Genomic DNA, 14,808 nt, shown 5'->3' with positions numbered 1-14,808 from the left:
GCCCTTCAAAGAGATTTTGTTCAGACAATGTCTGGGGAATAGTCATTTGATTACAGTGTATTACATTGAGCCATTTACTTGCACTCAGTCATTGTCTTTCTATATCGTCATTTTAATTTTTGTGTTATTGACCATTTACAAAAAACTAAGAATGCATGTACTGGACATAATTCAAAAGACAAACATGCACAAATATCATGCAATGAACATTTTATCTATGAGTTAAGTGTGAATGTGTTGCATAACATTGTTTACTTGACTCTTTTTAATTAAAAGAACATGACGTAACACTGTAATGACGTAATGTTTGTTTTTGCGCTGTAAACGTACATAGATATACAAGCTATACAAATTGCCATTTTCTGTAGGATATCTGACAGAGTGGCTGCTTTAGCATGTTTGCTGCCTCCAGTGCCATTTCAAATGGAAATCAGCATCTTATGTTATCAGAAATCTTACCACCAGTAGATGTGGCCAAGTGAACTAAAATCTTAAGAATTATCACTTTAAAAAATGTAATTGTGTTTACTACTACTTAAAAAACACGCATGCATTTTTTAAATCATTTACAGTCATAGTCTAAAATGAAAACCCCATTTGAGTCAAAGAAGATTGTTTTTTTAGAGACAGCGTTTTTTTCTAGTTTGCGGTCTTCACACAAACCTTGTGTTAGTCATGCTAACATGATTTAGTTCTGCATGTGATTTCGGACCCTACCACTACCACACACATGCTTTCAGTTAGGGACAAGAGAGTGACTACATGTTTATACCTGTGCGAGTGCGCAGAAACCACAGGGCAGCTGTACCAACACATCGACTTGTTATCCTTGTTATGGAGTGGTCCTAATCTGCTCAGGCAGGATGCCTCTACACTTACATCACCAAAGTTAAACGACTGTCACAACACCCCAACTTGATTTAAAAGTATACTGATTAACTGTGTATACATGCCAAGTGCACTTGGGCTCGTGTCATACAGACTTTATGTGTGGTCAGGATCCTGTCTCTGTCTATTTACATGCCAGTCTCCATGCTGATGAGCCTTCATTGTGACACCCATCTGTTTCATGTCAATATATTTGTGTGAAACAAGATATTTTTTCTCTATAGAATTACCTGTTCTATGTTATAGAGTTTTTTGTCCTAATGTAATTAACTGTGTCTCTACTGCTATTGATGAAGTTACAGTAAAATTACCACAAGTGTGTAGCAAAAACAACAAAAACATATGCTGCATACACTGTAAACTCTACAGTACGAAGTCAGTGTCTTGTTTGTTGAAACCAGATTACTGGGTACAGATTTACAGTCAGAGATTAGGTTTTATATACTCATTTTTTTGTAATGCAGCTCTGGTGGGTTTCTTACAAACCAAATAAAGAATGTGTGTTTGAGATACTTCCACCATTGTTACCCAGTTCTGCTCTTTATTTTCAAATAATCTGTGTCAATTTGTATTCCAAATAGGACAGACTAAGAGTAAAGGAAATATTAAGACCTTGATATGTGAGCATCATTATACTATTATACTAGTATCACAATGTGTACCGCTTGACCATGCACGTGCCTCTGAAAATTGCCCCTCAGGAACAAATAGTTTAATAATTTAAATTTGATATTATTGAATTAATAACCATGTTTAATTGGTGTAGTTTTTGACAAATTTACTTGAAGAATTTACTTCTAATCTAAAAGCACCTGTGAAGGTTTATTGTACATGAATTTTCAAGGGAATCAATGGTTCAGTTTTTGTCTGTGTGTATATTTGTAATACCGCAACAATTTAGAACTATCTCCCTCTTTCCTATTAGTGAAATGGGCTGGGGCCAGCAAGTTAGAATATTACCTAATTGTAGATCCTTTTCTCACTTTATCTCTTATGATTTGTCCCCATCCTGGTTTTGTCCACGTCCCTTACCTGAGAATCACCTGGAAGGCTTTCCCATTGGTGTCCGAGCCATCTCAACTGTTCTTGCAGCAAAGAAGTGCCATCTTTACTCCAGCAGGTTACCTTGGAAACAGAAAGTCACCTTAAAAACCTCATGCTTTAAAGTAAATCAATTATTATTTATATATTGTTATGCTATTTTATTGTTTTTTTAGTTAATATAGTGAAAAAAACTCATTCAAATGTGCTACATAGTTGAAAAAGACAGTGATTCCCCAGATTTGCATACAAGACACTTCTCAGTAATACATTTTTTGTTGCCTTTCAACACTGATTTAATCAAATTGTAATCCAAATATTTTTACCTATTAGGAATGAGTGTTGCATAAGCAAAGTAAAACTATTTCAGTTGAGTAATAGGTTTTGAGAAGCAGGACTGAGCAGGACTTTTGAGTATTCAATTTACGGAAAAAAATCATTCCTTTACGACTTTTTGGAGAAATTTGGGGAGTTGAATAAGGCCCTGATGGGAGTTAGTTATCTTTGACTGCTGTATGGTATGGTTCTGGTTGGACACAAACACATATTACAATCCCTCCCAAATGCCAGTATTTTGTTGTTTTATGTGCAGATTATTTTAATGATTCACTGCCCTGTCACACTGATACATTTTGATTTCACCTGTAATCCCTAATTGAGTGCATAAAATACAGCACATGCATAAATGCAATTATATTCAACCAAAGCATACTCTACTAGCTCCAGATACCATCTTTTTCCATATTTGGTGGCTTTCTTTGGAAAACAAGTGACCCTCTTACACTCTGTTGGATCAGAGTGGAATATTCCTCCTGAATCTGACAAGGGTCACTTCAAAAATGAAGAAAACATTAACTCACTGTGCAACAAGATCAAAACATACACTCAATGTAGCTACAGGACACAGGGGGGAGAGGGAGAAAGAAATAGTTATAGGGTGCAGTCTGCTTATACTCAACCCACGCAGTTTGCTTTTGAGGAAAATAGGACAAGGGGAGGGGATTACTGACATTGGTAGGATATTCAACAGAGCTTCAGCATACCTAATATCAATCTGGACGCAGTAAGGAGAACTGTGGTGCTGCGAGATAACAAAATAACTGCAAGAATAGCCTATAGTTTAAAAGGTAGGCTTCCTTTGAATCGATTCAATTGTGTATCATGAGGTGATATCATTTTTTGTGAAGTGTTAGAATAAGGCTTGTGAGAGAGTTTACAAGTGTTCAATTTTGTTCTTTTGCAGGATAGTGCTGACTTTTGGATTATACAGTAATTTTACCTCAAGCCAACTAAAAAGAAAACTTTAACAGAGTGAGCTGGCAGCACAATTGCGCAGGGAAACTGCACCACCATTCAGCGGATAGCGGTCCACAATCTGCTTTGTGATGTGACAGCTGGGTGCGCCAAAGTGGCGCTTTTGGGCACGATGGAGGATATTTTGCTAGAGCAGAATAGTTGGGCGCAAAATGTTTCCTGGAGCAACTCAAGTCATGGAAATGACAGCCATTTAGGAAACACCACAGTGAATCCTTTGAAACGCAATGAAGAAGTGGCCAAAGTGGAAGTTACCGTCCTGGTCCTGGTGCTGCTGCTCGCTCTGACCGGCAACTTGTGCGTCCTGTGGGCCATCTACACCACCAAGAACAGCAAGTCTCGGATGTATTACTTCATGAAGCACCTGAGCATCGCAGACCTTGTCGTTGCAATCTTTCAGGTCTTACCGCAACTCATTTGGGATATTACATTTCGCTTCTATGGGTCAGATTTGCTGTGCAGGCTGGTCAAATACCTCCAGGTCGTGGGTATGTTTGCATCTACCTACATGCTTGTCCTGATGTCCATCGACAGGTGCTTAGCAATCTGCCAGCCACTTCGTTCCGTGCGCAAGAGAAAGGATCACTTCTGTGTGACGGCCTCTTGGGTGCTCAGCCTGATTTTCAGCACTCCTCAAGCGTACATATTTTCTTTGAGGGAAGTCGGGAACGGTGTGTATGACTGCTGGGGTGACTTTATACAGCCATGGGGTGCCAAAGCATACATCACATGGATGAGTCTCAGCATTTACATTTTTCCAGTTGCAATTCTAACCATCTGCTATGGTTTGATATGTTTTAAAATATGGGAGAATTTCAATTTAAAAACCAGAAGGGAGCACTTCCTGGCTCTCACTGCAAGGCCCTCCAAAGGCGCTCGTCCCCTCGGTCGTGTGAGCAGCGTGAGGCTCATTTCAAAAGCAAAGATTCGCACAGTGAAAATGACATTTGTAGTGGTCCTTGCCTACATTGTATGCTGGACTCCCTTCTTCTTTGTCCAGATGTGGTCTGCATGGGATCCTGCAGCACCAAGAGAAGGTAAAGACACACTCGGTGTTTTTCCAACGCACAACAGATGCAGTTTGAATCATAATCCTGTTATAGATCTATTGTGTATTCACCAAAAGCAGTGCCTCATATGTGTATTGGTTTAAGAAGATATTACCCCCTTTAAGTGTTCCAACAGTGCTCAGTGACACAAGTAGTCAGTCATCTTTATCTAAGATTAATATTGGTGGATGTATTGCCTATAAACCACATGGTGTAAGATAAATCGTTTTTCTACAGCAAAGTTTCTCTCTGGGAATCGACTACACAAGCAATCCACTTCACTTTTAAGGCAACACAATGGCAACTTCACACTTCCAGAGTTAACGCAGATGAATGGGAGTCATTACAGTCTTATCGGTTCAGAGAAAGTCTTCAGAGCGCCTGGGAAAGTAAATGTACTAGAACATCAAAGGGTTCTCTCTCTGTTTCCACTGGTGGTTTATGTAATTTCCATTAAACTGCATAGTTTGTTCAAATTTCCCCTCCTATCTTTTGAGTATGCCATTAAAGTAAAGATGGTCAGGGGATCAGATATGCTCTATTTTGTAATCTTTCCTGTGGGGTTATTTGAATCTGAGCAAAATTGCGCGAGTGTTCATTGAGAGCAATCAGGGATTCAGATATATGTTAAATAGGCCAGACTTAGCCACTCTAATCATCTTCTTTAAGTCTTCTGTCACGCAGTTTTGCTCAAAATTAGGAAAATAAACACATTAAAGCCAAGAATCCATGCATTGTACTACAGAAGTGTATGTTATTATAGGGGCCCCTATTTTTTTTGGAGGGATGGACTCAACACTAGTCATTTTCTTATTATCATTTAGAATTTTAAACATTTGTAACTTTTCAACATGTTATTCTGCAAAGCACTCAAAAGCCTCTTAACATGTCATTAATGTGGAAAAAAGGACTATAAAAAACTATAAACTAGAAGGGCACTTGGAAAGAGCAGACCTCCACAGGCATACTCTATTTCACAATGTCAGTGCAGTGTGAATTTTCCCAATTGGGAACTCATTTTTTTTCAGCTTGTTCCGACACCACATAAATGCCGCACATATGCCCTATCTTACTTTTTTAACAAATGTGGAAATAAACTGTATATCTGCACAGGGATTTGGATCTGATCCAAAATGAAATGGGTTCTTCCTTGGCCCACACCCTTCTACCAAGTTCCATGAAAATTGGTCCAGGAGTTTTTCAATATATCTCTATATTTAATATATCTCTTTTTGTTTAAACATTAATTAACCTCAGCTATTGAGATACTATAAATGGTTTTCACTGGACTGCTACACTATAATAAAGTGTTTATTTTTTTAAATAAAACATAAATCTAAGCTTGTGCCGTTTGGCAATCAGATCGTATATCAACAATTGAACGGATGATCAACAATTGGTTTTTCCTACGCTGATATTAATTTAATACTAGAACTAAAATGTTGTAAAAAAATAACTGGTAGTTGTAAATAGATTATAGATATAATTTTAAAAACAGTTTTAAAAAAAGAAGCTTCTGTTGAAACCCAGTGCAGATCATTCAAATGCCACTGACCTTCTGCTCATCTTTATTACATATTATGTACATTATGATACTCATATAAACAACAAATATGAATGTTTTTTCTTTCATTTCAAGCAGAACAAGAAAGTGGTGAATGTACTCTAAGTCAAAGTGAAAGAAAAAAGGATGCTGTTATTTTGTGGTATTTCCCTTTTAGAGAAATGTTCCCCACAGCACCAAAAACTCACAACTCTTGACAGGGTGTTTGACTTATCTGTTGAACACGTCAATTTGCTTGGCACTTTGCACAGCACACCTCTCACAGTAAAGCAAAGGATTATAGAGAGTCGGAGCACAATGAACAGAACAGGTCAACAATTTCACAAGAAAAAGACATCGCACTCTAAATTTCTCTCTCTGTTTTCTCTCCAGTAAGGATTATAAAATAGACTTGGAAGTTTTCCATTTTCCACTGTTCAAATTGCATGCTTCTTCAAGTTATGTGTTTCCATCCAATACAGCTTCTTCTAATCAAAGCCATTTCTATTTTCTTGTGACACAAACGTAAACCTTCCATTTTACATAGACATTATCCCAAATGTTTGGGGGGGTTGTCTGAAATGCTTCAGCTTCTTGTATTTCCGATACATTGACTGCAGCTGCTTTAAACAATGACTTAAATGTATTTTGTAGAAATGAAACAGAGAGTTCAAACTACAAAACTGTCCAGTGGAAGCGTTAGGCTTGTGACATGTTTTTGTTGTGCAGTGTAGTTTAACAAGATCTTACAGCCATGCTAGTGGCTTAGTCTGTTAGCATGCTAACATATGCTAATTAGAACTAAACATAAAGTGAGGTTGAGGTTATAAAGTAAATTATTGGAAAAAATTAAATTTTGATATGAAGAATGTGCTAGATGAAAGGATAGGGAATACATAGTCTGTATTGATGTGATTCCATTGTCTAACTTTGTTCTCTTTGGGAAATAACATCAAACTTCAAGCTAGCAAGCTACACACTAAAATGGCAAAAATTGGATTTCAGCAAGGCAGGCTTACTTGGTTCTTTTGGGGAATGATTGAAAAGGTTTTCAAAGAATATGTTTACAGCATTTACTTTCTAATTGAGACGTTTGGGACTGATTAGAGGGGATTTTCCATGGACAAAATACACATGGAGATACACTGGTAAGAACACATTATTTTGGCATATATAAATTATTGCAATCCATCCAAAAACTGTAGATATATTCAATAAAACCCCAAAATGTCAACCTAATGTTGGTGCTAGAGGAAAGGTGGAGATCACCAAAATCAATAGAATCATATCCATGGTAACATACAATATTTGTTGAGATATTAAATTCTGGACCAAAGTGTCCGACCATCTCTACAGCTATGATGCTATTAATGACTAAACACTTAAAAGTGCACCTTAAAAGACAAAACAAAGCACAAACACACACACCCCCAAATGTAAGCCCATAGCCAGGTGATTACATATTACTGGATCGGAGAAAAATGTGCTACTTTAGAAGCTTTTTAAAGATCCATCCATCCATTACTTTTCTTAACTGCTTATCCTATTCACGGTAGCAGAGGGTTGGAGCCTATCCCAGCATGCACAGGGAGAGGAGAGGCATGTTACCATGGATATGCTCTGTACACCCAGTCCAGGTGTCCAGGCATGGACAAGGTTATGTTTAAAGGATAAGACTTGGCTACATTTTGTATTTTGTCCTTGTCAACAAATCATGAAAGGACGATAGTGTCAATCTCTCAGGGCTTTCTGACTAATTAAAGATGACTCACAAATGGGATAAATTGTTTCAATTTAAGGTTTTTTGCTGATTTTACTCAAACAGGAGAGAATTATGTATTTGTCTGGAACAATTTTGAGCCCCAGTGGTGTAAATAGGATTGATGAAAAATAAATACATTCTTACATTTACACTGTCAGAATACAATTATTCACCAAAAATATCAATCACATGTTCTCCTCTGCCTCTCACCCTAGAAATGGCCTTCATCATCGCCATGCTGCTGGCCAGTCTCAACAGCTGCTGTAACCCCTGGATCTACATGTTCTTTGCTGGGCACCTGTTCCATGACCTGATGCAGTGCTTCTTCTGCTGCTGTAGACAGTACCTGAACACTTCCTCCTGTAGCAGTGATCGACAGTGCAGGCACAAGAGCAGCTCCTCCACTTGCGTTATCAAGAACACCAGCAGCAGGAGCTTCACACTCACATACAGCACGGGGGGGCAGGACACTGAAGAGCCAGCTCAAAGCCATCCAGGCTTCCTGTAGTCAAGCAATCCAACAATCATGCATGTCCCCTATGGCCTTAAGGCATTTAACCATCTGCAGCGTAACTGCTGCAAATTGAGCTAAATAGCCAGTGTAAACCTCCTGCATAAAATACCCTCCTCCAAGTTGTTTGGATGCTTCTGTAATTTAGTCTTGAATATTTGGGTTTTACAGTTCTTACAGTTGCCATGATTTTATCTAAAATCACATCCTTATCGCAAAATAATTATATAAATGTTGCACAAGAACATTCTTTCTTCAAATCAGGAAATTCTTTTCTATATATTTGGACATTAATTCAATTGCTGGAAGGATTGTTTACTCCTTTACAGCCGCATTACTTTGTGTACCAGCATTTTATAATTATATTATTATATTATATAGGTGGTTAAATCAAAATGTTGATATGCATGAATTATAATAAGGTTGTTGAGATAATACCCACTCTTGTGGTTTGGTGTTATCCAAATATCTCAATTATAACAACACAAAAAAATCATCAGCAAAAAAGTTCCAAAAGTATTGCACTTTACAATAAAGAGGCTCTTTCAGCATGTTTTCAGTTCATTTTCCAAACAGTGTTTGTCCTTTATGATGTAGACTAATATGAAATACACTTTGTAAGGAGTTTCCACTGCTCCTTGTTTGTCCTTCATGTTTTATTATGAAATTCACTTTGTAAATAGTTTCCACTGCTCCTAGTTTGTCTACCTGTTTTGTCAACTCCATATCTTATTTTCTAGGTGCTTGGTTTGGGGCAACTAGCGTCACCTTTAGGCTCACTAGAGCCCATGTAATGTAGCTGTTGCTCAAACTGCAACAACAGTTCCCCCTTTTGGCCACCCTGATTACTCCAACATATAGTCTTATAATAGTTTCTTATGCTGTAGATTTGTGGCAATGTGCCAACTGTTTATACGCAACATCTGGAGAATTTTAGTGTCAGGATCAGATAATGTGCTTTCTTGACTTATTAGGTGTATGTTTTTATTTTTTTTTGTTGAATTTTTTATGGCATGAAAGGTTGTCAAATAAAAATAAAAGTGTGGTTCCGGGCAACATCCACGGAACTCACTTTCACACAGTTTCAGTGTCAAATTAATGAGTCTAATATTTGGCACAACCACAACAATTATCCATGAATGTATCTGTCATGGGATGTGGGAGAAATTACTATTGTTTATCATATTTATTTAGCGTAACTAGCCATTCATATTGTACCGAGAAGTTCATTTATTTAAAGGCTCACATCAACATATTTAAAAGAGGAAAATTAATGGTAAGACAATTTTCAATTTTGCTGTATCATTCTAAAAAAAAGGACTACATAATTGTAATTCAATCCAGTATTATACACTAGATCAGCTCAAAAGTTTGACCAACAAACAGAAAATGACAACTATAAATGTTGAACCTTTGCCACCTGATGTTTAATTTATCTTCTAAAAGTCAGTAAAATGTCCAGAAAATGCCAGAGTAAAGCAGCTGTACAGAACTTACACCTCCTTGTGTAAAGCCACCCTCACACCACCAATTTGAGCAAAAGCTTAATACTTTACAATCTGCTGTGAAAGTGCACAGTCAAATCAACCAAATGCTAGGCCAAATTATCTGAAGCCCTTGCTTCACCAACCCAACGTTATGAAAGATTTCACTGTGTAAAAGAAAAAGAAAACAAATGCCTTTTTATATTTCTTTGGAGTGATATTCAGAGATCTCCAGCAGAGAGTTATATCATGTAGATGGATGTTTTATGTGGCATCTATGGGACACATACATACTTTCAAGGCTTCAGTAATCTTAAAACTCACATCCCAAATTTATACCTCAATTATGCACTTCTTAGATAATAAAGTAAAAATATTTGATCATTGACCATATTCTTGTTAATTTGCTCTGGGTCTCTGGTGAGATAAATCTCCCTGGTGTGGCTAGCTAGCCAATGTTACTTTCAGCCATGGTCCAGCTTTCTGACTGAAGGAGACTGAAGCTGAGATAATGAAGCAAGAGAGGCTAAAAGGACAGGTTGGGTGCATGGCTATAGTCAGAGGGCAGGGGAAGGGTGTGGCAGTTTATGAACTGAAATGCTACTTAGTGTTCTTCCAATCTAGGAATGTCAGTAGGCAGCACTGTAATTGTAACAGTATTATATTTCCATAAGGGCATTAAAATACTGCAGTACACTACTGCTAACCGCCAAGCATTGTGGAAAACATAAGGCTATTTTTTACAGTAGTTACTGTTTATCAATTTACAGTAATAAATTTACACGGGGAAATGGCCAAAAGGAAAGAGTTTGTTTTTTGTTTTTTGTAAAGGGTAAGGGCACTGCCTTGTGGGTGGATGCCTCACAGTTGACTGGGCCAATTATACACATTTTGAAGGAGTGATTGATGATCCTAAAAGGAATGAGGGAGAGAGCACCTTTCTGACCAATCTGGCATTGTTCTATTTGAGAATGCAAGCAAAATGCTGTTTCTTCTGACAGATATAAGCTTTTCATGCTTTTGCTTTTTTTTATGGATATAATAAAAATAAATTGTAGGGGGCACTTGCGAGCCCTTTTAGTGGGTCTATTCTGAAACCCTTAAAATACGTAAATATTCAACAGGCTTGATGCAACTGCCAATTCTGGTAAGTTTTTGCGTATGTTAAGCCCCTCATAAAGGCGAATAATATGCCTGAAAAAGAATACCTTCAGTTTAAATAGGGCCTTCGCCACTGTCTGCATTCGGGCCCTAATAAGTATTTAATAATATAATATTAATAATTATATAACAATAATGGTTATGCAGTAATACTACTGTAATTAATATACAGCAATGGTACTGTAAGTACTTTTACAGTAAACTACTGGCATCCTGCTGCCAGTAAGTTACTGTAAAATCTACAATGGTCTTTTTTCACAGTGCAACAATGACTATGTCAGACTTTTAAAGGAACTGTTGACATATCACATCAAGTTTAGGACACATGCACACGGACATGTATGCACACGCGCACACACGCGCACACACACACACACACACACAATGTGTGGTCACACAATAATCAGTAAATAAGTGTATGATCTATGTTGAGAATCTCACCATGTATGTAGATCATACACATGGATGTTTATTTCATTTACACCCACAAATTGACAAAAAAAGTGCTAAATACTGAAATGTTGCCTGAGTAAAACCTAAGTCATTGAACAACTTAGCGAGAATTTTTTGCCTTCAACCTTAAAACAATTGCATGAGTAATGTAGTGATGTAATCTGTTTTAGTCAAAATTGTGTCATCCATGTATTATATTGACATTGCCGCCTTCAAGCATGCACGTAATACAAGTGTTTGTTCTTTTCTGCTGAAGTGAAATATGTATTATATTTATATTTGAAATAAAGGTTTGAAATCAATAACTTTTCTGATTCAAATCAGACCCCATAGTTGTTGATTGTTGTTACTCTTAGCTTAAACTATAAACTGCCTTTTAAAAATGTAACACAATACAAACCCAAACCCAATGAGTATGACATGAAGATGTTTTGACAATCAATGTGCATAACAAATTATGCTGACATTACTTCAAATTAGAAAAGTCATAACCCCACTGTAGCATCAGTGTTAAAGTACTGGATGAGTAACAAAAAGGATCACTTTCATAATTTTTTTAATGACTGTAAAATCCACATGTAATCGTTTTCTTAATCAGATCTAAGATGTTAATAACTCTTATCCTACTTTGGTCTCACCAAAGCGATGAGGATAAAATCAAGAAATGTATTACCTTCTTTTTGTTTCTTTGTCAGCTCCATATCATTGTTTGAACATGACACAAGCCTTGTATAATCATTAAAAGAGCAGCAGGTGCTGTCGGACTTCGACCAAAGGCATCCTAAATGTGAAAAACATGCAATTAGAAACATTTTATTACGAAAACAAATTTTAAAATCAAATATATCAATGCCTTCTTCGGCTCAGTCCACTAGAACACCATTGCACATAATAAACAGTAACAGTCTGGATGTGTGAGTCTCATTCTTTGGCCAGGTGAATGCTGAAGCCTCCACAGCATCTCCCAGCACTTGTAAGGAAGGGACGCACAATGACGCCTAACACAATGCTCCATAGGCTCTGCAGCCAGCGTGCGCCAATGAGGATACAGTGGCTACAAGGACCAACCATCCTGTCATAGAAAGAAACACAACAATTACAAAGAAAGACAGTGCCCCCTATTTTATAAATGTAACTTTATTATAGCTTAATTTGGGTCAATTCAGAATTTAAACTCTTTTTAGTTCTCTCCAGCCAATTTACTAATTCTTTGATTCCATGGCACAGCATTTAACCTAAGGTTATGCAATTTAAATCAAAAACCCTTTTTCCCCTTCTCTTATGCTGTCCATCTGTTGGTATCATCTTCTCGCCTGCATCATCTCAGATTCCCCTTTATTAGTCAGATATTGGAGACCAATTAAAGGTATTCTCCAAAGATTTAGTATTGCACTACCAAAAAGCTGAGGGACTCACAGGAAACAAATGGATATAAGAACGGTCAAATTCAGTCCAGCAGAGAAGTAAATATCCTTTCTTTTAGTTTAGGATCCTTCAAAAAAACACAAGTTTCATCTTTATTTTGTGTTTGGTGCTAATAAGCAATTACAAATATGCTATCTTGTTAAACCAAGCTGGTAAACACCATAAATGTTATATCTGTTAAACATCAGAATGTTAGTCTTGTCATTGAGAGCATGTTTGCATGCTGGTGGTAGCATTTAGTTCAAAGCACCATGGTACAGCCTCACAGGGCCACTTGTCGGCACCATAAACAATCTTTGATTCCCCCTTGTGTTACTGAGCTGGAGGCAGAAATTTCAGAGATCTCAAAACCTGGCTGAAATACATCCAAACTATCTTTGTGACTGACACCATTAGCAGTAGGTGAGAAACAATGCCTACATATACCTACCAGATGTGGAAGCAGCTGAGGATGGCAAAGAGGAGACCAGAGATAATTGAAATGGGAATGGCCAGAAGCACTGTGACTATCCTGTAGATCCAAACCCTAGACACCTCAAACAGGGCATTACTCCAGGTCCACACTCTGTCCCCACTGCGCACTGACACTGGCTCCGCAATCACATCCTCAAACGTCACCTAGAGACACAAAGTGAAAGTGGTGCTGATGCTACAGAGGTAAACCAATAAGTCATGTTCCTGTTTGACTTCAAGAATAAATTACTGCACTGAAATCAGCCAAGCAGTCTCTTGGTTCTACATGGCAAAAATTGTTACGCCCATGATTATGTGTCTTTTTCTTAATCAGCTTTCAGCTAATTCACTGCATTGGACACATGCAAAAAGGGTTCATAAAACAAAGTTCAATAGAGCTACTGCATAAGAATGCAATACCTTGAGACAGTCATTGATACCACGGGGGTCTCTGACATTAATCAGAGGTTTGGTATCACTGATTTCCACTAGTGTGGACGTATGAATGTCTTCCTCTTCTTCCAGAGCAGGAGGGGCCCTCCACAATGTTTCAGGTTCCTCCCCATTATCATATTCATCAGGGTCACTGGAGTCCTCCAAGTCAATCTCTACTTCCGCTGAATTTTCCCCTTTCATCATGGTGTTCATCCAAACACGTAAAGAAAACACAATCCAGAGAGCAGAGTTTGTGCCTGTCACTTCCCTTACAGCTCAGACTGAGGCCGCTGACCAGACCCCTGAGCTGACTGCAGTGAAGTTATATTGGGAACATTACTGTGCCCTGGATGGTATTTGCAGATGGTCTTTCAAGTGAAGATCATTTCCCTGGGCTGTGGGAGGGATAGGAAGGATAGGGTGGGATATAAATACTATACACAGAGATGGCTCTGTATACACTGCAACACCCTACTGGGAAAGCAATCATGCTGACACACTGTATACACAGACAACATGAGACAAATCTGCATGCATGAGAGCAAAAATAGAATTCCAACTGAAATATCAAGTGATACAGTCACTCTATAAGTGAGTATGGAATCAGTAAGTAGCTAGTCATGTAGTTACTGAATTAACTTTTTTCCAAGTCTCATTAAACTTAAGAGTCTCAGAGAAGGGGTTGACTTGGAAGACAATACTGCCTCCCTCTGGCCTGTAAAGGAAAGAAAATCTATTCTTCCGAGCAATCAGATTTGCCTGTGTCCCATTCCTGTGCGACAAATTGCAAGTAAGTAGGAAAAGGAATGCAACACTGTTCTATAAAAATATGTAAAAATAATATGACACAATTTAATTGTTGAATCGAAAAATTATGGAAAACATTACAAAGTGATAACATTCTTCATTTTTTAACCAAGAGCTGTCAGTTCATATATACTCTATAAAACACACTTAACTTTTAACATTGCTGCTTTTCTGTGAAAATGTAGAATAAAGTGAAAGTAAACACAGTGAACTATACGGTAGTCTTGTAAAACATGATATGCTCTATTGAGATATACAGTATGCATAAAACAAAACAAAAATCAAAAAGCCATGTGCTGACATATTGATCCTATTAGCTTCTTCTTTTTGATAAGACAAATAAGCCCTTGGTACAGAGGCACCAGTTGGCCTAATAAATCTTTTTAATCCTTTTCATTCTGTCCCCTACAAAAACCAGTTTATTGTTTATCTGTGAGGGTCCATTCCTCACTCGGTTTGCTCCTTCCAGCTGACCAACAGCA

The 14,808-nt window shown here is 37.6% G+C and overlaps 2 protein-coding genes across 3 annotated transcripts; one reads left to right on the top strand and one right to left on the bottom strand.

Annotated features, from left to right (window-relative positions):
• The first annotated feature begins 2,867 nt into the window (after window positions 1-2,867).
• Window positions 2,868-8,499, top strand: LOC116688248 (isotocin receptor). Of its 2 annotated transcripts, XM_032514128.1 has the most exons (3): window positions 2,868-3,056; window positions 3,173-4,280; window positions 7,813-8,499. In XM_032514128.1, exons 2-3 carry the CDS (start codon window positions 3,356-3,358, stop codon window positions 8,103-8,105), a joined length of 1,218 nt encoding a protein of 405 aa, XP_032370019.1. In that variant the 5' UTR covers window positions 2,868-3,056; window positions 3,173-3,355; the 3' UTR covers window positions 8,106-8,499. The 2 variants fall into 2 exon arrangements, with proteins under 2 accessions (XP_032370019.1, XP_032370020.1); XM_032514129.1 differs by having other exon boundaries at window positions 2,868-4,280.
• Window positions 8,500-11,102: 2,603 nt separating this feature from the next.
• Window positions 11,103-13,856, bottom strand: cav4a (caveolin 4a). The gene is made up of 3 exons (XM_032514130.1): window positions 13,505-13,856; window positions 13,062-13,249; window positions 11,103-12,278 (listed from the first exon to the last, which is right to left on the bottom strand). The coding sequence occupies exons 1-3, from the start codon at window positions 13,730-13,732 to the stop codon at window positions 12,128-12,130; spliced, it is 567 nt and encodes a 188-aa protein (XP_032370021.1). The 5' UTR covers window positions 13,733-13,856; the 3' UTR covers window positions 11,103-12,127.
• Between the last annotated feature and the right edge of the window lie 952 nt (window positions 13,857-14,808).

The sequence above is a fragment of the Etheostoma spectabile genome, chromosome 4 (assembly GCF_008692095.1).
Source record: "Etheostoma spectabile isolate EspeVRDwgs_2016 chromosome 4, UIUC_Espe_1.0, whole genome shotgun sequence".
Taxonomy (NCBI): domain Eukaryota; kingdom Metazoa; phylum Chordata; class Actinopteri; order Perciformes; family Percidae; genus Etheostoma; species Etheostoma spectabile.
The sequence above is the reverse complement of the archived record's forward strand: the minus strand, read 5'-3'. Positions and strand labels throughout refer to the sequence as shown.

Excerpts from the sequence above, each read along its gene's own strand:
- LOC116688248 (XM_032514128.1), top strand. The coding sequence starts at position 3,356 with ATGGAGGATATTTTGCTAGAGCAGAATAGTTGGGCGCAAAATGTTTCC. Across the intron at positions 4,281-7,812 it reads TCCTGCAGCACCAAGAGAAG|AAATGGCCTTCATCATCGCC; the intron begins GTAAAGACACAC and ends CTCTCACCCTAG.
- cav4a (XM_032514130.1), bottom strand. The coding sequence starts at position 13,732 with ATGAACACCATGATGAAAGGGGAAAATTCAGCGGAAGTAGAGATTGAC. Across the intron at positions 13,250-13,504 it reads GTATCAATGACTGTCTCAAG|GTGACGTTTGAGGATGTGAT; the intron begins GTATTGCATTCT and ends TTGTGTCTCTAG. Across the intron at positions 12,279-13,061 it reads CTCAGCTGCTTCCACATCTG|GATGGTTGGTCCTTGTAGCC; the intron begins GTAGGTATATGT and ends TTTCTATGACAG.